The sequence below is a fragment of the Prinia subflava genome, unplaced genomic scaffold, assembly GCF_021018805.1.
Source record: "Prinia subflava isolate CZ2003 ecotype Zambia unplaced genomic scaffold, Cam_Psub_1.2 scaffold_58_NEW, whole genome shotgun sequence".
In the NCBI taxonomy this organism is placed as follows: domain Eukaryota; kingdom Metazoa; phylum Chordata; class Aves; order Passeriformes; family Cisticolidae; genus Prinia; species Prinia subflava.
Window position 1 is genome coordinate 178,637 of NW_026961065.1, and position 22,674 is coordinate 201,310.

The 22,674-nt window shown below is 54.7% G+C and overlaps 1 protein-coding gene across 1 annotated transcript; it reads left to right on the plus strand.

Moving 5' to 3' along the window:
• The first annotated feature begins 335 nt into the window (after positions 1 to 335).
• SOCS7 (suppressor of cytokine signaling 7) lies at positions 336 to 22,640 on the plus strand. Its single transcript, XM_063425198.1, has 10 exons — positions 336 to 1,186; positions 3,508 to 3,572; positions 3,709 to 3,813; positions 5,723 to 5,824; positions 9,064 to 9,188; positions 11,045 to 11,213; positions 16,015 to 16,143; positions 17,572 to 17,707; positions 19,519 to 19,660; positions 22,501 to 22,640. The coding sequence occupies exons 1-9, from the start codon at positions 351 to 353 to the stop codon at positions 19,637 to 19,639; spliced, it is 1,788 nt and encodes a 595-aa protein (XP_063281268.1). The 5' UTR covers positions 336 to 350; the 3' UTR covers positions 19,640 to 19,660; positions 22,501 to 22,640.
• Positions 22,641 to 22,674: the final 34 nt, after the last annotated feature.

Below are 22,674 nucleotides of genomic sequence, written 5' to 3' on the forward strand. Positions count from 1 at the left end.
TGCCGGTGCCGCCGGTGGGTGAGGTTGCCCGGAGCTGCTCCCGGTGCTCGGTGCCGGTCCCCTCCGCCCCTCCACGTGCGGCTCGGGGGGGTTCGGAGGCGCGTCCTCCTCACCGGGGCGGACCCACAACCACCGGGAGAGGCGGGCCCGGCACCGGGGCGGACCCACAACCACCGGGAGAGGCGGGCCCGGCTCCGGGGGGCGCGGCCAGCGGCGGAAGCGCGGGGGCGGAGCGGCGGCGTTGGCCGGGGGGGGCGGGGGGTCGCCGCGGCCGTGCGAGGGCGGCGGCGGCGGCCGCCGGTCCCGGTGCGGTGCCGGTGCCCGCGGGCCATGCGGCGGCGGCCGTAGCCATGCAGCGCGACGGGGACGCGGCGGCCGCCGCCGCCGCCTCGTACCGTGTGCTCAGCCGCCTGCTGGGCTACGGCGCCGCGCCGGAGGCGGGCGCGGGGCCGGGCGGCGCCGGTGCCGGTGCGGCGGGCGCGGGGCCCGGCGGAGCGGGGCGGCTGCCGGGGGCCGGGCCGGCGCTGCGCAGCCCGCGGCCGCAGCTGATGGTTTTCCGCAACGCTGCGGCCGAGGGCCGGCCCGGCGATGATTGCGGCCCGGTACCGGCGGTGGCAGCGGCGGCGGCGGCGGGCGGGGGGGTCCCGGGGGGCGGCGGCGGCGGGGCCGAGCTGTGCCCGCGGCACCGCTGCGCGCTGGAGCCCAAAGCGGCGGCGGGCTGGGGAGCGGCGGCGCAGAGCGGGCTGGAGCTGCAGCTGGCGGCGCTGGGGCTGCGCCCGCCGGGGCTGGCGGCCAAGGGGGCGGCGGGGGCGGCGGGGACCCCCTGCCCGTGCCTGGGGCCGCCCGCCGGGGAGGAGACCAGCGATGCGCTGCTGGTGCTCGAAGCGCTGGAGCCCGACGAGGGCGGCAGCGGCTCCGAGGATGAGCCGGGATCCCCCGGGCGCACCCGCAGAGCGGCGGCGGTGGCGGCAGCATCAGCAGCCCCCGGCCCCGCTCCGCCGCCCGCGGGCACCGGCGCCGGCCCCGGCGGCAGGAAGGGCTCGCTCCGCATCCGCCTCAGCCGCCTCTTCCGCACCAAGAGCTGCAGCGGCGGCTCGGCCGCCGGGGACGCCGCCAGCGCCGCCGCCTCGGCCGGGAGCCTCACGGATGTGTGCGGGGCCCGCGGGCGGGAGCAGGAGCCGGGCAGGTACGGGGGAACCGGGGGTGGCCGGGGGGGGGTGGCACCGGGGGGCGCGGGCCGTGTCCCAAGGGCCGGGGCCGTGTCCCCGTGTCCGTGTCCCCATGGCCGGGGGTGACACCGGGGATGTGTCCCCGTGGCCGGGGATGTGTCCCCGTGGCCGGGGGTGACGCTGGGGATGTCTCCCTGTGGCCGGGGATGTGTTACCATGGCCGTGTCCCCTTGGCCGGGGGTGACACCGGGGCTGTGTCCCCGTGGCCGGGGGTGATGCCGTGGCGGTGTCCCCGTGGCTGGGGATGTGTCCCCGTGGCCGTGTCCCCATGGCCGGGGGTGACACCGGGGCCGTGTCCCTGTGATCCTTCACCGGAGGGTTCCGCCAGCACCGGAGCCATCCCGTGCTGGTCTCGCCCTCTCGGAGCGGTGCCAAGGCCTGGGCTCTGCCCCGGGGACCCCCGAGCCCGGCAGAGGCTGGCGGGGCAGGGTCGCTCTGATCCCGGCCTGCATCCCTGGCGGGGATGGGGGAAAAATCCCCCTGGGAGCAGCCCCGGGAGCATCAGCGGCTCGGGAAGGGGCTCAGGACCTTTTATCCCCCAAATTCCTGCCAGGGAGGTGCAGCCCGGTGAGGACCGGGCTCTGCTGCCAGGGAAGGAGGGATGGGGCAGCTCAAGTTGTGCCCTGGGGAGGTTTAATTTGGATGTTGGGGACAATTTATCGGTGGAGAGCACTGGGATCACCTGGAGTCGCTCAGAAATGTGTGGATGTGGCACTTGGGGTTCTCTGGAGTTGGATCCCGTGGGGCTTTTCCAGGCTCTGTCATTCCGTGAGGGTGGCTCAGGGTTCTGCAGGTGCCAGCGCTGTCCCCTCTGCTGTCCCCGAGGTGCTGTCACCTCTCCCGAGGCTCTGCTGCCGTGGGTGCTCCGCTCTCCCTCCCGGTGCTGGAGGAATCATTGCCAGCCCGAGCCTGGCGGGGATGGGGACACAAATCCCAGGATTTCTTGTGGGATGTGTCCCTCCTGTCCCCCATCCCTGCTCTGTCCCTGCTTCCCAAGGCTCCTGGAGCCCCTTCCCGTGACATTCCCGCCAGCAGAGCTGAGATTTTATCCTGGGGAAGGTCCAGGGGCGTGCAGGAGGGAATAAAAACAGGGATTCAGTGTCACAGCACAGCCTGGATTCACTCACCCTCCGCAGGGAATTTTTTTGGGGTGCGTTGCCTCCTCCTCCTCCTCCTCCTCCTCTTCCTCCTCCTCCTCCTCCTCCTCCTCCTCCTCCTCCTCCTCCTCCTCCTCCTCCTCCTCCTCCTCCTCCTGGAGGTGCTGAGGCCTCTCTGGAGCTCCTGGGGCAGCCTCAGACGGCGGCTCCTGCACGTAAATGACTCAAAACAGCCCCAAAAAAAGTGCCTGGAATGGCAGAAAGCTTTGCTCAGAGGATTGGGGTTATTCCAGAGGTCCTGGGACCTCCCAGGGCTGGTGGGAGAAGGTTCTCCTGGTTGTCTGGAGAAGGTTCTGGTGGGCTGGAGAAGGTTCTGGTGGCAAGAGAAATTTCTCTGGTCAGAGAAAGTTCTGGTGGCCAGAGAAGGTTCTGGTGGCTGTAGAATGTTTTTGTGCTTGGAGAAAGTTCCCCTGGTTGGAGAAGGTTCTTCTGGTTGGATGGAGAAGGTTCTCCTGGTTGGAGAAGGTTTCTCGTGGCTGGAGAAGGTTCTCTTGACTGGAGAAGGTTTCTCCAGGCTTGGACGGAGAAGTTTCTCTGGTTGGAGAAGGTTTCTCCAGGGCTGGGGAAGCTTTCTCCTGGCTGGAGAAGTTTTTCTGGGCTGGGGAAGGTTTTTCCAGGCTTGGATGGAGAAGGTTTCTCCAGGCTTGGATGGAGAAGGTTTCTCCAGGCTTGGCTGGGGAAGGTTTCTCCTGGCTGGAGAAGTTTCTCTGGGCTTGGATGGAGAAGATTTCTCCAGGGCTGGAGAAGGTTTCTCCTGGTTGAGAAGTTTCTCCTGGGATGGAGAAGGTTTCTCCTGGCTGGGGAAGGTTTCTCCTGGCTTGGACGGAGAAGTTTCTCTGGTTGGAGAAGGTTTCTCCTTGTTGAGAAGTTTCTCCGGTTGGAGAAGGTTTCTCCTGGTTGGAGAAGGTTTCTCCAGGCTTGGATGGAGAAGGTTTCTCCAGGCTTGGATGGAGAAGGTTTCTCCAGGCTTGGATGGAGAAGGTTTCTCCAGGCTTGGATGGAGAAGTTTCTCTGGTTAGAGAAGGTTTCTCCTGGTTGAGAAGTTTCTCCTGTTTTTTTTCCTGCTGGGATTCCATCTCCTCACCTCTCCTCACCCCATTTTTCCCGTTTTTCCCCCGCAGGAAACACAGACTGACGAGAACCCAAAGTGCCTTTTCCCCGGTTGTGTTCAGCCCCCTCTTCACGGGTGAGAGTTTGGGGGGATTTCTGCAAATTTGGGGTTTTTTGGGGGGATTCTGCAGGATCCCGGGCTGGGATCTGCGGAATTCCCTGCGGAATTCCCTCAGGGCTGGCTGATCCCGGCTCTCCCATCCCTTTTCCAGGTGAGACGGTGTCGCTGGTGGACGTGGACATTTCCCAGCGGGGGCTCAGCTCCCCTCACCCTCCGACCCCGCCGCCGCCGCCGCGCCGGAGCCTCAGCCTGCTCGGTACGGCCGGGAATGGCGCCGGGAATGGTCCCGGGAACCTTGGGAATTGTGCCGGGAATTGTGCCGGGAATGGTCCTGGGAACCTTGGGAATTGTGCCGGGAATTGTGCCTTGGGAATTGTGCCGGGAATTGTGCCTTGGGAATTGTGCCGGGAATTGTGCCGGGAATTGTGCCTTGGGAATTGTGCCTTGGGAATTGTGCCGGGAATTGTCCCTGGGAATTGTCCCTGGGAATTGTCCTTGGGAATTTGTCCCTGGGAATTGTCCCTGGGAATTGTCCTTGGGAATTTGTCCCTGGGAATTGTCCTTGGGAATTGTCCCTGGGAATTGTCCCTGGGAATTGTCCTTGGGAATTTGTCCCTGGGAATTTGTCCCTGGGAGTTGTTCTGGGAATTGTGCCGGGAATTGTGCCGGGAATTGTGCTGGGAATTGTCCTTGGGAATTTGTCCCTGGGAATTGTCCTGGGAATTGTCCTTGGGAATTTGTCCCTGGGAATTTGTCCCTGGGAGTTGTTCTGGGAGTTGTTCTGGGAATTGTGCTGGGAATTGTCCCTGAGAATTGTCCTTGGGAATCTTGGGACTTGTCCTGGGAATTTGTCCCTGGGAATTTGTCCTGGGGAACCCTGGAACTTGTCCTTGGGACTTGTCCTGGGAATTTGTCCCTTGGGAATTGTCCCCTTGGGAATTGTCCCTGGGAGTTGTCCTTGAGAATTGTCCTTGGGAATTGTCCTGGGAATTTGTCCCTGGGACTTGTCCCTGGGAATTGTCCTTGGGAATCTTGGGACTTGTCCTGGGAATTTGTCCCTGGGAATTTGTCCCTGGGAATTTGTCCCGGGAATCGTCCCAGGAACCCTGGGACTTGTCCTTGGGACTTGTCCCGGGAATTTGTCCCTTGGGAATCGTCCCTTGGGAATTTGTCCCTGGGACTTGTCCCGGGAATTGTTCCTTAGGAATTGTCCTTGGGACTTGTCCTGGGCATTTGTCCCTAGGAATTTGTCCCTTGGGAACTGTTCTGGGAATTTGTCCCTGGGAATTTGTCCCTTGGGAATTGGTCCCTGGAAATTGTCCTGGGAATTGCCCTGGGAACCTCAGGTTCTTTTCTGCCTTTTCCAGGCTGTTTCTTGGGCTCTTTTTCTGCCCCCATTCCCTTTTCCAGGCCCTCTTTTTCCCATTTTTCTGCCCATTCCCTTTTCCAGGCCCTCTTTTCCCCATTTTTCTGCCCCCGTTCCCTTTCCAGCCTCTCTCCCAGTTTTTCTGCCCCCATTCCCTTTTCCAGGCTGTTTTCCCAGCTCTGGGGCTCTCCTTTCCCTGTTTTTCTGCCCCCATTCTCTCTCCAGCCTCTCTTTTCCCCATTTTTCTGCCCCCATTCCCTCTCCAGGCTCTCTCCCTGTTTTTCTGCCCCCATTCCCTTTCCAGCCTCTCCTTTCCCCGTTTTTCTGCCCCCATTCCCTTTTCCAGCCTCTCCTTTCCCCATTTTTCTGCCCCCATTCCCTCTCCAGGCTCTCTCCCCATTTTTCTGCCCCCATTCCCTTTCCAGCCTCTCCTTTCCCCATTTTTCTGCCCCCATTCCCTTTTCCAGCCTCTCCTTTCCCCATTTTTCTGCCCCCATTCCCTTTTCCAGCCTCTCCTTTCCCCATTTTTCTGCCCCCATTCCCTTTTCCAGCCTCTCCTTTCCCCATTTTTCTGCCCCCATTCCCTCTCCAGGCTCTCTTTTCCCCATTTTTCTGCCCCCATTCCCTTTTCCAGGCTCTCTTTTCCCCGTTTTTCTGCCCCCATTCCCTCTCCAGGCTCTCTTTTCCCCATTTTTCTGCCCCCATTCCCTTTTCCAGGCCCTCTTTTCCCCATTTTTCTGCCCCCATTCCCTCTCCAGCCTCTCTCCCTGGTTTCTGACCTGTCTCTCTTCTCTCCTAGATGATTTCAGTGGGACTCTGCCTCCGGCCGTGCTCGTGGCTCCCTTGGGCTCTTCCCTGCAATCCTTCCCTCTGCCTCCGCCTCCTCCGCCCCACGCCCCAGGTCAGCTCTTCCCGCTCTGCCCTTCCCCTCATGGAATCCTCCTGGAATCTCCTTTTTCATTTTTTAATTTTTTTAAAATTTTTTTTAATTTTTTTTAAATTTTTTTTAAATTATTTTTTATTTTTTATTTTTTTATTTTTTATTTTTTATTTTTAAATTTTTTAATTTATTTTTAATTTTTTAAATTTTATTATTATTTTTTGGTGGTTTTTTATTTTTTATTTTTTGGGTTTTTTTTCTTTTTTTCTTTTCTTTTATTGTTTGAGTTTTTTGGAGGGGTTTTTTGAGTATTTGGAGGTTTTTTTGGAGTATTTGGGGGTTTTTTTGAGATTTTTTGTTTTTTTTTTTTTTTTGGAGGGGTTTTTTGATTTTTTGGGGTTTTTTTTTCTGGGGGGGTTTTTTTTGGATTTTTGGGGGTGGGTTTCTGAATTTTTTGGGGTGGATTTTTGGATTTGTTTGTTTGTTTATTTTTTGAATTATTATTATTATTATTATTATTATTATTATTATTATTATTATTATTATTATTATTATTATTATTATTATTATTATTATTGTTTTTTTCCTGCTCTGCTCCGAAGTTTTTCCCTCTGCCCCCCCCGTGCCGTCCTGGAGCTCCCGGCTCTGCTTTCCCTCAGGATTTTTACTGAGGGAAAATTGAATTTTTCCCTCCCTTTTCCCGGGTTCCTCTGGGGTTCAGCCCACCCTGATGAGGAGCTCAGGGAGCAGCAGTGGGAGCAGAATTCCAGGCACGGAATTCCAGGGATGCAATTCCAGGCACAGAATTCCATCCCCACACATTCCCAGAGCTTTTCTGCATCTTCCCCTTCTGCTTTTGCTTTCCTCCAGCTCCACAGGGATTTGCCTGTCCCCTTTTTCCCGGGATTCCCGTCCCCTTTTTCCCGGGATTCCCATCCCCTTTTCCCGGGATTCCTGTCCCTCTTTTCCCGGGATTCCCGTCCCCTTTTTCCCGGGATTCCTGTCCCTTTTTCCCGGGATTCTCGTCCCTTTTTCCCGGGATCCCCGTCCCCTTTTTCCCGGGATTCTCGTCCCTTTTTCCCGGGATTCCCGTCCCCTTTTTCCCGGGATTCCCGTCCCCTTTTTCCCGGGATTCCCGTTCCCTTTTTCCCGGGATTCCCGTTCCCTTTTTCCCGGGATTCCCGTCCCTTTTTCCCGGGATTCTCGTCCCTTTTTCCCGGGATTCCCGTCCCTTTTTCCCGGGATTCCCGTCCCTTTTTCCCGGGATTCCCGTCCCTCTTTTCCCGGGATTCCCGTCCCTTTTTCCCGGGATTCCCGTCCCCTTTTTCCCGGGATTCCCGTCCCCTTTTTCCCGGGATTCCCGTCCCCTTTTTCCCGGGATTCCTGTCCCTTTTTCCCGGGATTTCTGTCCCCTTTTTCCCGGGATTTCTGTCCCCTTTTTCCCGGGATTCCTGTCCCCTTTTCCTGGGATTCCTGTCCTTTTCTCCCAGGGAAGCAGGATCTGGTGGCATTTCCCAAGGTGTCCCTCAGCAGGACATTGTCCCTCTGTGGGTCACCAGTGTCCCCCTCCCTCCCGAGGGGCCGGGTGACCGTCCCTGGGGATGTCCCCAGGGGTGACAGTGGCTCTGGGCTGTCTCTGGGTGTGACAGTGACCCCAGGTGTCCTGTGGGTGACAATGACAATGATGAGTGACAGTGACAATGATGACAGTGACAGTGACCCCGCTGTCCCTGTGTGTGACAATGACAGTGACAATATCAGTGACAGTGACAATGACCCTGCTGTCCCTATGTGTGATAGTGACAGTGACAGTGACAATGCCAGCGGCAGTGACCCTGCTGTCCCTGTGGGTGACAGTGGTGGCAGTGACCCCACTGTCCCTGTGGGTGACAATGACAGTGACAATGGTGGCAGTGACCCCGTGGTCCCTGTGGGTGACAATGACAGTGACAATGGTGGCAGTGACCCCGCCGTCCCTGTGGGTGACAGTGACAATGATGACAGTGACAGTGGTGGCAGTGACCCCGCTGTCCTTGTGGGTGACAATGATGACAATGACAGTGACAGTGACCCCGCTGTCCCTGTGGGTGACAGTAACAATGGTGACAGTGACTCTGCTGTCCCCGTGGGTGACAATGCCAGTGACAGTGGTGGCAGTGACCCCGCTGTCCCTGTGGGTGACAGTGACAGTGGTGGCAGTGACAATGGTGACAATGACAGTGACAATGATGACAGTGACAATGACAGTGACAGTAGCAGTGACCCCACTGTCCCTGTGGGTGACAATGACAGTGACAATGGTGGCAGTGACCCCACCATCCCTGTGGGTGACAGTGACAATGGTGACAGTGACAATGGTGACAATGACAGTGACAGTGGCAGTGTCCCCTGTCCCTGTGGGTGACAGTGGCAGTGTCCCCTGTCCCTGTGGGTGACAGTGGCAGTGGCAGTGTCCCCTGTCCCGCAGACGCCTTTCCCCGGGCCGTGTCCCTGTGCCCGGCCGAGCCCCCGGCGCAGCCACCCCCGTGACCCTGCTGTCCCTGTGGGTGACAGTGACAGTGGTGACAATGACAGTGGCAGTGACAGTGACAGTGACAATGGTGACAGTGGCAGTGTCCCCTGTCCCTGTGGGTGACAGTGGCAGTGGCAGTGTCCCTGCTGTCCCCGCAGACGCCTTTCCCCGGGCCGTGTCCCTGCGCCCGGCCGAGCCCCCAGCACAGCCCCTGCTCCCGCAGTGTCCCCTGTCCCTGTGGGTGACAGTGACAATGGTGACAATGACAGTGACAGTGGCAGTGTCCCCTGTCCCTGTGGGTGACAGTGACAGTGGTGACAATGACAGTGGCAGTGGCAGTGACAATGACAGTGACAATGGTGACAGTGGCAGTGTCCCCTGTCCCCGCAGACGCCTTTCCCCGGGCCGTGTCCCTGCACCCGGCCGAGCCCCCGGCGCAGCCCCCGTGACCCTGCTGTCCCTGTGGGTGACAGTGACAGTGGCAGTGTCCCCCTGTCCCTGTGGGTGACAGTGACAGTGGTGACAGTGACAGTGGCAGTGTCAGTGACAGTGACAATGGTGACAGTGGCAGTGTCCCCTGTCCCTGTGGGTGACAGTGGCAGTGTCCCCTGTCCCCGCAGACGCCTTTCCCCGGGCCGTGTCCCTGCGCCCGGCCGAGCCCCCGGCGCAGCCCCTGTGACCCTGCTGTCCCTGTGGGTGACAGTGACAGTGACAATGGTGACAGTGGCAGTGTCCCCTGTCCCCGCAGACGCCTTTCCCCGGGCCGTGTCCCTGCGCCCGGCCGAGCCCCCGGCGCAGCCCCCGCTCCCGCAGTGTCCCCTGGCCCGGCCTGACCCCAGCAGCTTCGCCGCCAGCCTGAGGGAGCTGGAGAAGGTACGGGGGATCCGGGAGATCCGGGAATCGGGAATGGGGATCTGGGAATCTGGGAATGGGGATCCGGGAGATCCGGGATCGGGAATGGGGATCTGGGAATCTGGGAATGGGGATCCGGGAAATCCGGGAATCGGGAATGGGGATCTGGGAATCTGGGAATGGGGATCCGGGAAATCCGGGAATCGGGAATGGGGATCTGGGAATCTGGGAATGGGGATCCGGGAAATCCGGGAATCGGGAATGGGGATCTGGGAATCTGGGAATGGGGATCCGGGAAATCCGGGAATCGGGAATGGGGATCTGGGAATCTGGGAATGGGGAGGGGGATCCGGGGATCCAGGAATGGGGATCCGGGAAATCCAAGAATGGGGAGAGGGAAATCCGGGGATCTGGGAATGGGGAGCGGGGATCCGGCCCCTCAGGGAGCGGGGAATGGGAATCTGGCCCTCGGGGATTGGGATTTGGGAATCCCGCCCTCAATCCCGGATTCCCAAATCTGACCCCTCAGGGAGCAGGAATCTGGCCCTCAGGGATTCAGGAATCCGACCCCTGAGGGATTGGGGATTTGGGAATCCAGCCCATCAGGGATTTGGGAATGCAGCCCCTCAGGGGTTGAGGAGCGGGAATCTGATCCCTCAGGGATTTGGGTTTGGGAATCCAGCCCCTGAGGGATTGGGGATTTGGGAATCTGGCCCCTCATTGATTGGGATTTGGCCCCTGAGGGATTGGGAATCTGATCCCTCAGGGGTTGGGGTTTGGGAATCCAGCCCTCAGGGACTGGGATTTGGGAATCCGGCCCCTCAGGGACTGGGATTTGGGAACCCATCCCCTCAGGGACTGGGATTTGGGAATCCGGCCCCTCAGGGACTGGGATTTGGGAATCCGGCCCCTCAGGGACTGGGATTTGGGAATCCGGCCCCTCAGGGATTTAGGAATCTGACTCCTCCGAGTTTGGGGTTTGAGAATCCGACCCTTCAGGGATTGGAATTTGGGAACCCATCCCCTCATGGACTGGGATCTGGGAAGCGACTGGGATTTGGGAAGGGACTGGGATTTGGGAAGGGACTGGGATTGGGAACCCATCCCCTCAGGGACTGGGATTTGGGAATCCAGCCCTCAGGGACTGGGATTTGGGAAGGGACTGGGATTTGGCATCCATCCCCTCATGGACTGGGATTCGGGAAGGGACTGGGATTTGAGAACCCATCCCCTCAGGGACTGGGATTCGGGAAGGGACTGGGATTTGAGAACCCATCCCCTCAGGGACTGGGATTTGGGAACCCATCCCCTCAGGGACTGGGATTTGGGAAGGGACTGGGATTTGGCACCCATCCCCTCAGGGACTGGGATTTGGGAAGGGACTGGGATTTGGGAACCCATCCCCTCAGGGACTGGGATCTGGGAAGGGACTGGGATCTGGGAAGGGACTGGGATCTGGGAAGGGACTGGGATTTAGGAACCCATCCCCTCATGGACTGGGATCTGGGAAGGGACTGGGATTTGGGAAGGGACTGGGATTTGGGAACCCATCCCCTCATGGACTGGGATCTGGGAAGGGACTGGGATTTGGGAAGGGACTGGGATTTGGGAACCCATCCCCTCAGGGACTGGGATTTGGGAACCCATCCCCTCATGGACTGGGATTTGGGAAGGGACTGGGATTTGGCACCCATCCCCTCATGGACTGGGATTTGGGAAGGGACTGGGATTGGGAACCCATCCCCTCAAGACGAGAGCTCCGGCCCCCTCTTCCCCCTCATCCCCAAATCCCAACCGGGGGCTTTTCCCTGGGGAACCCCTCCTAGGGAGCGCTCCCCCCGCGGGACCCCCGCCCCACTCCCCGCCTGTTCCCCCAGTGCGGGTGGTACTGGGGCCCCATGAACTGGGAGGACGCGGAGATGAAGCTGAAGGGGAAGGCGGACGGCTCCTTCCTGGTGCGGGACAGCTCCGACCCGCGCTACATCCTGAGCCTGAGCTTCCGCTCGCAGGGCATCACGCACCACACGCGCATGGAGCACTACCGCGGTGAGAGGGGGTTTGGGGGGTGTTTATGGGGTTGTTGGAGGTGTTTATGGGGTTGTTGTGGGTCTTTATGGTGTTGTTGGGGGTGTTTAGGGGGGTTTTGGAGGTGTTTATGGGGTTATTATAAACAACTGTGGGGGTTTGGGGATGGTATGAATAACTGTGGGGTTGTTATGAATAACTGTGGGGTTGTTAGAAATAACTGTGGGGCTGTTATAAATAACTGTGGGGTTGTCAGAAACAACTGTGGGGTGTTAGAAACAACTGTGGGGTTGTTAGAAACAACTGTGGGGTTGTTAGAAATAACTGTGGGGTTGTCAGAAACAACTGTGGGGTGTTAGAAACAACTGGGGGGTGTTAGAAATAAATGTGGGGTGTTAGAAACAACTGTGGGGTTGTTAGAAATAACTGTGGGGTGTTAGAAATAACTGTGGGGTTGTTGGGAGTGTGTGGCGGGTTGTTAAAAACAACTGTGGGGTTTTGGGGGTGTTATAAGTAACTGTGGGGTTGTTTTAAACAACTGTGGGGTTTGGGGGTGTTATGAATAACTGTGGGGTTGTTATGAATAACTGTGGGGTGTTAGAAATAATTGTGGGGTGTTACAAGTAACTGTGGGGTTGTTGGAGGTGTTTATGGGGTTGTTATAAATAACTAGGGGGTTGTTGAGGGTGTTATAAGTAACTGTAGGGTTGTTATGAATAACTGTGGGGTTATTATGAATAACCATGGGGTTGTTGGGTTGTTATAAATAACTGTGGGGTTGTTGCGGATGGTATAAATAATTATGGGGTTGTTGGGGGTGTTATAAGTAGCTGTGGGGTTGTTCAGGGTGTTTTGGGGGTTGTTGGGGGTGTTTATGGGGTGGTTCAGGGTGTTTATGGGGTTGTTGGGGGTGTTTATGGGGTTGTTGGGGGTGTTTATGGGGTTGTTGGGGGTGTTTATGGGGTTTTGGGGTTGTTATAAATAGACAGGTGCCAGGGCCTTGGAGAAGTGGATTTAAAGGAATTCCTGCCAAATTCCAACTTTTGGGAGAAGGAATTCCTGGGCCTTGGCACAGGGAGCCCCCATCCCTGGGAGTGTCCCAAACCTGCGTGGGTGTGGCACCTTGGGGACCCCTGGGGACCCCTAGGGACACCTGGGGACACTTGGAGACCCTTGGAGACGCCTGGGGACCCGTGGGGACACCTGGGGACACCTGGGGACACCTGGAGACCCGTGGGGACACCTGGGGACACCTGGAGACCCTTGGGGACCCGTGGGGACCCTTGGGGACACCTGGGGACCCGTGGGGACCACTGGGTGACCCCTGGAGACCCTTGGGGACCCCTGGTGACCCTTGGGGACCCATGGTGAACCCTGGGGACACTTGGGGACCCCTGGGGACACCTGGAGACCCTTGGTGGCCCCTGGAGACCCTTGGGGACCCGTGGAGATCCTTGGGGACACCTGGTGACCCTTGGGGACCCATGGGGACACCTGGGGTCCCGTGGGGACCCTTGGGGACTCTTGGGGACCCGTGGGGACACCTGGGGACCCCTGTGGACACCTGGGGACACTTGGGGACCCTTGGAGACACCTGGGGACCACTGGGTGACCCCTGGGGACCCTTGGGGACCCCTGGGGACCCCTGGGGACATCTGGGGACACCTGGGGACCCTTGGGGATACCTGGGCACACTTGGGGACCCTTGGGGACCCCTGAGGACACCTGGGGACCCGTGGGGACACTTGGGGACACCTGGGGGACACCTGTGGACCCTTGGGGACCCCTGAGGACACCTGGGGACCCGTGGGGACACTTGGGGACACCTGTGGACCCTTGGGGACACCTGGGGACCCTTGGGGACACCTGGGGACTCTTGGGGACACCTGGGGACACCTGGGGACCCTTGGGGACCCGTGGGGACACCTGGGGACTCTTGGGGACACCTGGGGACACCTGGGGACACCTGGGGACACTTGGGGACCCTTGGGGACCCCTGGGGACCCTTGGGGACACCTGGGGACACTTGGGGACCCCTGGGGACCCCTGGGGACACGGTGCCACAGCCCAGGGGACAGCTGGCCATCAGGTGTCCCCAGCTCCGGTGTCACCCCGGGCGTGTCAGGTGACAGCGCGGGGACAGTGTCCAATTAACGGGGCCGTTAATTAGGGAGCAGCGAAGCGAAGCTGCTCCCCTGGAAAAGGATCCCGGGAAAATGGGGACACCTGGAATGTTCCAAGGTCACCTTCCCGTGGGACACGGGGACAGGAATGGGTAATTTGTAAATATAAAGGTGTTTAATGGAGTAAAAATAAGGATATTTAATATATTGAATAGAAAATATTTAATTGAGTAAATAGAAGAATATTTAATATATTGAATAGAAAAATATTTAATATATTGAATAGAAAATATTTAATGGAGTAAATAGAAGAATATTTAATGGATTAAATAGAAGAGTATTTTATTAAATAGAAGAATAATGGATTTTTTTATTAAATAATTTTATTAAATAAATTTTATTAAATTTTATTAAATAGGAGAATAATGGATTAAATAGAAGAACATTTAATGGATTGAATAGAAAATTATTTAATATATTGAATAGAAAAATATTTAATATATTGAATAGAAAATGTTTAATGGAGTAAATAGAAGAATATTTAATGGATTGAATAGAAAATTATTTAATATATTGAATAGAAAAATATTTAATATATTGAATAGAAAATGTTTAATGGAGTAAATAGAAGAATATTTAATATATTGAATAGAAAATATTTAATGTATTAAATAGAAGAATATTTAATATATTGAATAGAAAATATTTAATGGATTAAATAGAAGAATATTTAATATATTGAATAAAAAATATTTAATGGAGTAAATAGAAGAATATTTAATGTACTGAATAGAAAATATTTAATGGATTAAATAGAAGAATATTTAATATATTGAATAAAAATATTTAATTGCGTAAATAGAAGAATATTTAATGGTCAAATAGAAGAATATTTAATGGATTAAATAGAAGAGTATTTTATTAAATAGAAGAATAATGGATTAAATAGAAGAACATTTAATGTATTGAATAGAAAATATTTAATGGATTAAATAGAAGAATATTTAATATATTGAATAGAAAATGTTTAATGGAGTAAATGGAAGAATATTTAATGGATTGAATAGAAAATTATTTAATATATTGAATAGAAAAATATTTAATATATTGAATTGAAAATATTTAATGGAGTAAATAGAAGAATATTTAATATATTGAATAGAAAATGTTTAATGGAGTAAATGGAAGAATATTTAATGGATTGAATAGAAAATGTTTAATGGAGTAAATAGAAGAATATTTAATATATTGAATAAAAATATTTAATTGAGTAATTAGAAGAATAATTAATGGTTAAATAGAAGAATATTTAATGGATTAAATAGAAGAGTATTTAATTGATTCAACAGGAGAATATTTAATATTCCTTGGAATAACAGGAATAATTCCCTTGTGCTTTCCCACAAATTCCTTGGAATAACGGGAATAATTCCCCTGGAATAATGGGAATAATTCCCCTGTGCTTTCCCACTAATTCCATTGGAATAACGGGAATAATTCCTCTGTGCTTTCCCACACATTTCCTTCGAATAACAGGAATAATTCCCCTGGAATAACAGGGATAATTCCCCTGTGCTTTCCCACAAATCCCTTGGAATAACAGGAATAATTCCTCTGTCTTTTCCCAAAATTCCTTGGAATAACAGGAATAATTCCCCTGTGCTTTCCCACAAATTCCTTGGGTTAACGGGAATAATTTTGCTGTGCTTTCCCATAAATTCTTTGGAATAACGGGAATAATTTCACTGTGTTTTCCCAAAATTCCATGGAATAACGGGAATAATTCCCATGGAATAACGGGAATAATTCCCTGGAATAACGGGAATAATTCCCTGGAATAACGGGAATAATTCCATTGGAATAATGGGAATAATTCCCTTGGAATAACGGGAATAATTCCCATGGAATAACGGGAATAATTCCATTGGAATAACGGGAATAATTCCCATGGAATAACGGGAATAATTCCATGGAATAACGGGAATAATTCCCTGGAATAACGGGAATAATTCCATGGAATAACGGGAATAATTTCACTGTGTTTTCCCAAAATTCCATGGAATAACGGGAATAATTCCATGGAATAACGGGAATAATTCCCATGGAATAACGGGAATAATTCCATGGAATAACGGGAATAATTCCCATGGAATAACGGGAATAATTCCCTTGGAATAACGGGAATAATTTCCCTGGAATAACGGGAATAATTCCCCTGTGCTTTCCCACAAATTCCCATGGAATAACGGGAATAATTTCCCTGGAATAACGGGAATAATTCCCCTGTGCTTTCCCACAAATTCCCATGGAATAATGGGAATAATTCCCCTGGAATAACAGGAATGATCCCCCTGTGCTTTCCCAAAAATTCATTGGAATAACAGGAATAATTCCCCTGTGCTTTCCCACAAATCCCTTGGGATAACGGGAATAATTTCACTGTGTTTTCCCAAAATTCCATGGAATAACGGGAATAATTCCCATGGAATAACGGGAATAATTTCCCTGGAATAACGGGAATAATTCCATTGGAATAACGGGAATAATTCCCTGGAATAACGGGAATAATTCCCTGGAATAACGGGAATAATTCCATGGAATAACGGGAATAATTCCCTGGAATAACGGGAATAATTCCATTGGAATAACGGGAATAATTCCCTGGAATAACGGGAATAATTCCCCCGTGCTCTCTCCAGGGACCTTCAGCCTGTGGTGCCACCCCAAGTTCGAGGACCGCTGCCAGTCCGTGGTGGAGTTCATCAAGAGAGCCATCATGCACTCCAAGAACGGCAAATTCCTCTACTTCCTGCGCTCCCGCGTGCCAGGTGAGCCGGAAACGGGAATTCCGGGAATTCCGGGAATTCCGGGGGGCCAGGTGAGCCGGGAAACGGGAATTCCGGGAATTCCGGGGGGCCAAGTGAGCCAGAAACGGGAATTCCGGGAGGCCAGGTGAGCCTGGAACGGGAATTCCAGGAATTCCGGGAATTCCGGGACGCCAGGTGAGCAGGAAACGGGAATTCCGGGAATTCCGGGGGGCCAGGTGAGTCTGGGATGGGGAATTCTGGGGGTGCACAGCTCCAGGTGAGCCTGGGATGGGAAATTCCAGGGTTCCAGGTGAGCCTGGGATGGGGAATTTTGGGAATTCCGGGGGGCCAGGTGAGCCAGAAACGGGAATTCCGGGAATGAAGGGACTCCAGGTGAGCCAGAAACAGGAATTCCGGGAATTCCGGGAATTTTGGGGGTCTGGGGCTCCAGGTGAGCCTGGAAAGGGAATTCCGGGAATTCCGGGAATCCCGGGGGGCCAGGTGAGCCTGGGATGGGATTTTCCAGAGTTCCAGGGTTCCAGGTGAACCTGGGATGGGGAATTTTGGGGGTCTGGGGCTCCAGGTGAGCCTGGAATAGGAAATTTGGGGGTTCCAGGGTTCCAGGTGAGCCTGGGATGGGATTTTCCTGTGATCCAGGTGAGCTTGGAATGGGATTTTCCAGAGTTCCAAGGCTCCAGGTGAGCCTGGGATGGGAAATTCCAGAGGTCCAGAGTTCCAGGTAAGCCTGGAATAGGAAATTTGGGGGTTCCAGGGTTCCAGGTGAGCCTGGGATGGAATTTTCCAGAGTTCCAGGGTTCCAAGTGAACCTGGGATGGGGAATTTTGGGGTTCCAGGGTTCCAGGTGAGCCTGGGATAAGGAATTTTGGGGTTCCAGGTGAGCCTGGGATGGGATTTTCCTGTGATCCAGGTGAGCTTGGGATGGGATTTTCCAGGGTTCCAGGGCTCCAGATGAACCTGGGATGGGGAATTTTGGGCTTCCAGGGTTCCAGGTGAACCTGGAATGGGAAATTCCAAGGGTCCAGAGTTCCAGGTAAGCCTGGAATAGGAAATTTGGGGGTTCCAGGTGAGCCTGGGATGGGATTTTCCAGAGTTCCGGGGCTCCAGGTGAACCTGGAAATGGGGAATTTTGGGGTTCCAGGGTTCCAGGTGAGCCTGGGATGGGATTTTCCAGAGTTCCGGGGCTCCAGGTGAACCTGGGATGGGGAATTTTGGGGTTCCAGGTGAGCCTGGGATGGGATTTTCCCATGATCCAGGTGAACCTGGGAACAGCATTTTCCTCATTCCCACATCCAACCTTTCCCTTCGGAACCACCACCTCTCCCTTTCCCAACACAACCCTTCCCTCCAACATCCCCTCCTCTTCTTCCCCTTTCCCAATCCTAATCCTGACCTCCAAAATCTCCTTTTTTTCCCCCAAAACCCCTCCAGGTCTGCCCCCGACGCCGGTGCAGCTCCTGTACCCCGTGTCCAGGTTCAGCAACGTCAAATCCCTGCAGCACCTCTGCCGCTTCCGCATCCGGCAGCTGGTGCGGATCGACCACATCCCGGAGCTGCCGCTGCCCAAGTGAGCCCCGGGGGGGATTCCCGGGAATTCCCTGGAATTCCTTGGAATTCTCTGGAATTTCCTCCCTCCCGGGCAGCGGGAAGGGATCTGGGAGCACTGGAGGGATCGGGAAGGGATCTGGGAGCACGGGAGGGAACGGGAAGGGATCTGGGAGCACTGGAGGGATCGGGAAGGGATCTGGGAGCACGGGAGGGAACGGGAAGGGATCTGGGAGCACGGGAGGGATCAGGAAGGGATCTGGGAGCACGGGAGGGATCAGGAAGGGATCTGGGAGCAGGGGAGGGAACGGGAAGGGATCTGGGAGCACGGGAGGGATCAGGAAGGGATCTGGGAGCACGGGAGGGATCAGGAAGGGATCTGGGAGCACGGGAGGGATCAGGAAGGGATCTGGGAGCACGGGAGGGATCGGGAAGGGATCTGGGAGCACGGGAGGGATCGGGAAGGGATCTGGGAGCAGGGGAGGGATCGGGAAGGGATCTGGGAGCACGGGAGGGATCAGGAAGGGATCTGGGAGCACGGGAGGGATCGGCTTTTCCAGTTTTGGGGTTGTGGGGTTTAGGGATGAGGTGGGGATGAGGGATTTGCTGCCGTGGTGGAGTTTTGGGAATGTTGGAGGGACTGGGAGGACTGGGAATGTTTTAGGGGCTGTTCTCTGGGAATGTTGGAGGGGCTGTTCTCTGGGAATGCTGGAGGGACTGGGAGGACTGGGAATGTTGGAGGGACTGGGAGGACTGGGAATGCTGGAGGGACTGGGAGGACTGGGAGGACTGGGAATGTTTTAGGGGCTGTTCTCTGGGAATGTCGGAGGGAATGGGAGGACTGGGAATGTCGGAGGGACTGGGAGGACTGGGAATGTTTTAGGGGCTGTTCTCTGGGAATGTCGGAGGGAATGGGAGGACTGGGAATGTCGGAGGGAATGGGAGGACTGGGAATGTCGGAGGGGCTGTGGCGCAGTGATCTGGTTCTTCCTGGTGTTTTTCCAGGGATTCAGCTCTGGCTCTGGCTGTATTTTGGGAATTCCGGAGGGGCTGTAGCTCAGGGCTCCATCTCTGGTTATGTTTTGGGAATTCCAGAGGGTCTGTGGCTCAGGGATCAGGCTCTGGTTATATTTTTGGAATTCCGGAGGGGCCGTGGCTCAGGAATCCAGCCCTGGTTGTGTTTTGGGAATTCTGGAGGGGCTGTAGCTCAGGAATCCAGCCCTGGCTGTGTTTTGGGAATTCCGGAGGGGCTGTAGCTCAGGAATCCAGCCCTGGCTGTGTTTTGGGAATTCTGGAGGGGCTGTAGCTCAGGGATCAGGCTCTGGGTGTATTTTGGGAATTCCGGAGGGGCTGTAGCTCAGGAATCCAGCCCTGGCTGTATTTTGGGAATTCCGGAGGGGCTGTGGCTCAGGGCTCTGGGTTTGTTTTGGGAATTCCGGAGGGGCTGTGGCTCATGAATCCATCTCTGGGTGTATTTTGGGAATTCCGGAGGGGCTGTAGCTCAGGAATCCATCTCTGGGTGTATTTTGGGAATTCCGGAGGGGCTGTGGCTCAGGGATCAGGCTCTGGTTATATTTTTGGAATTCCGGAGGGGCTGTGGCTCAGGAATCCAGCCCTGGTTGTGTTTTGGGAATTCCGGAGGGGCTGTAGCTCAGGAATCCAGCCCTGGCTGTGCTTTGGGAATTCTGGAGGGGCTGTAGCTCAGGGATCAGGCTCTGGGTGTATTTTGGGAATTCCAGAGGGGCTGTAGCTCAGGGCTCCATCTCTGGCTGTATTTTGGGAATTCCGGAGGGGCTGTAGCTCAGGATCCGGCTGCTCCCGGTGTTTTTCCAGGCCCCTGATCTCCTACATCCGCAAGTTCTACTACTACGACCCGCAGGAGGAGCAGTACCTGTCCCTCAAGGAGGCGCAGCTCATCTCCAGACACAAGCAGGAGCCCGAATCCTCCACGTAGCGGAGCCGCCCCGGCGTGACGGTGCGGGAATGGTCAGGGAATGGTCTGGGAATGGTCAGGAGTGGTTGGGAATGGTCAGGGATGGTCTGGGAATGGTCAGGGAATGGTCAGGAGTGGTTGGGAATGGTCAGGGAATGGTCTGGGAATGGTCAGGAATGGTTGGGAATTATCTGGGAATGGTTGGGATGGTCTGGGAAAGGTCTGGGGTGGTTGGGAATGGTCTGGGAATAGTCTGGGAGTGGTCAGGAATGGTCAGGAATGGTGTGGGAATGGTCAGGAATGGTCTGGGGTGGTCTGGGAATGGTCAGGAATGGTCTTGAGAGGTCTGGGAATGGTTGGGAATGGTCTGGGGTGGTTGGGAATGGCTGGGAATGGTTGGGAATGGTCTGGGGTGGTTGGGAATGGTCTGGGAATGGTCTGGGAATGGTCTGGGAATGGTCAGGAATGGTCAGGAATGGTCTAGGGTGGTTGGGAATGGTCTGGGAATGGTCAGGAATGGTTTGGAGAGGTCTGGGAATGGTCTGGGATGGTCTGGAGAGGTCTGGGGTGGTTGGGAATGGTTTGCAGTGGTCGGGAATGGTCAGGAAAGGTTTGGGAATGGTCTGGGGTGGTTGGGAATGGTCAGGGAATGGTCTGGGAATGGTCTGGGAATGGTCAGGAATGGCCTGGGAATGGTCAGGAATGGCCTGGGAATGGTCAGGAATGGCCTGGGAATGGTCAGGAATGGTCTGGGAATGGTCAGGGGTGGTTGGGAATGGTCAGGGAATGGTCTGGGAATGGTCAGGAGTGGTCAGGGAATGGTCAGGGAATGGTCAGGAGTGGTCGGGAATGGTCTGGAATGGTCTGGGGTGGTTGGGAATGGTCTGGAAATGGTCAGGGATGGTCTGGGAATGGTCTGGGAATGGTCTGGGGTGGTTGGGAATGGTCAGGAATGGTCTGGGAATGGTCTGGGAATGGCCTGGGAATGGTCAGGAATGGTCTGGGAATGGTCAGGAGTGGTTGGGAATGGTCAGGGAATGGTCAGGGATGGTCAGGGAATGGTCTGGGAATGGTCTGGGAATGGTCTGGGGTGGTTGGGAATGGTCAGGGAATGGTCAGGGAATGGTCAGGAGTGGTTGGGAATGGTCTGGGAATGGTCTGGAGAGGTCTGGGGTGGTTGGGAATGGCCTGGGAATGGTCTGGGAATGGTCAGGGATGGTCAGGGAATGGTCTGGGAATGGTCTGGGAATGGTCTGGGAATGGTCTGGGGTGGTTGGGAATGGTCAGGAATGGTCAGGAATGGTCAGGGAATGGTCAGGAATGGTCAGGGAATGGTCAGGAATGGTCTGGGAATGGTCTGGGAATGGTCTGGGAATGGTCTGGGAATGGTCAGGAATGGCCTGGGAATGGCCTGGGAATGGTCAGGAATGGCCTGGGAATGGTCAGGAATGGTCTGGGAATGGTCTGGGAATGGTCAGGAATGGTCAGGAATGGCCTGGGAATGGTCTGGGAATGGTCAGGGAATGGTCAGGAGTGGTCGGGAATGGTCTGGAATGGTCTGGGAATGGTCTGGGAATGGTCTGGGGTGGTTGGGAATGGTCTGCAAATGGTCTGGGAATGGTTGGGAATGGTCAGGGAATGGTCAGGGAATGGTCAGGGAATGGTCAGGAGTGGTTGGGAATGGTCAGGAATGGCCTGGAGAGGTCTGGGGTGGTTGGGAATGGCCTAGGAATGGCCTGGGAATGGTCTGGGAATGGTCTGGGAATGGTCAGGGAATGGTCAGGGAATGGTCTGGAAATGGTCAGGGAATGGTCAGGAATGGTCTGGAATGGTCAGGGAATGGTCAGGGAATGGTCAGGAATGGTTTGGGAATGGTCAGGAATGGTTTGGGAATGGTTTGGGAATGGTCTGGAGTGGTTGGGAATTATCTGGGAATGTTCTGGGATGGTCGAGGATGGTTTGGAGTGGTCTGGGAATGGTCAGGAATGGTTTGGAGTCATTGGGAATGGTTTGGGAATGGTTTGGGAATGGTGCCCCATCCCAGGATCAATCCCGTGTCCTGCTGTTCCCTCAGAACCCCACTCAGGGCTCTTCTATCATTCCCGGCTTTTCTCTGGGAAAGGGAACAGGATTCCCTGGCCTCTTACCATTCCCAAACTTTCCCTGGAGAGGAGAACAAGTTTTCATCTTCTACCACTCCCGAATTTCCTTGGGAAGGGGGGAACAAAGTTTCCTGGCCTTTTCCCATTCCCAACTTTCCTGGGGAAAGAAATTCCCCAACTTTCCTGGGGAAAGAAATCTCCCAACTTTCCTCAGGAAAGAAATTCCCCAACTTTCCTGGGGAAAGAAAATCCCCATCTTTCCTCAGGAAAGGAATTCTCCAACTTTCCTGGGGAAAGAAATCTCCCAACTTTCCTCGGGAAAGAAATTCCCCATCTTTCCTCGGGAAAGGAATTCTCCAACTTTCCTGGGGAAAGAAATTTCCCAACTTTCCTGGGGAAAGAAATTCCCCATCTTTCCTGGGGAAAGAAATTCCCCAACTTTCCTGGGGAAAGAAATTCCCCATCTTTCCTCAGGAAAGAAATTTCCCAACTTTCCTCGGGAAAGAAATTCCCCATCTTTCCTCAGGAAAGAAATTCCCATCTTTCCTCGGGAAAGAAATTCCCCATCTTTCCTCGGGAAAGAAATTCCCCAACTTTTCTTAGGAAAGAAATTCCCCAGTTTTCCTCAGGAAAGAAATTTCCCATCTTTCCTGGGGAAAGAAATTCCCCATCTTTCCTCGGGAAAGAAATTCCCCATCTTTCCTCGGGAAAGAAATTCCCCATCTTTCCTCCTGCTCCTCCCTGGTTCCCATCCCCATTCCCGGTGTTTTTTCCCGGCAGGAATTTGGTTGTTGCCCTCCTGCCGAGGCGGGGAGGAGGCCGAGCCCCTGCTGCTCCTGCTGCTCCTGCTGCTGCTCTTTTCCCTGGAGGAGAGGGCCCAGAATTCCCGGGAAAGCCAGAATTCCCAGGAAAGCCAGCATTCCCAGGAAAGCCAGAATTCCCGGGAAAGCCAGA

Coding starts and splice junctions, on each gene's coding strand:
- SOCS7 (XM_063425198.1), top strand. CDS start 351: ATGCAGCGCGACGGGGACGCGGCGGCCGCCGCCGCCGCCTCGTACCGT. Junction 3,814..5,722: donor CCGGAGCCTCAGCCTGCTCG/GTACGGCCGGGA, acceptor CTTCTCTCCTAG/ATGATTTCAGTGGGACTCTG. Junction 17,708..19,518: donor CCGGAGCTGCCGCTGCCCAA/GTGAGCCCCGGG, acceptor GTGTTTTTCCAG/GCCCCTGATCTCCTACATCC.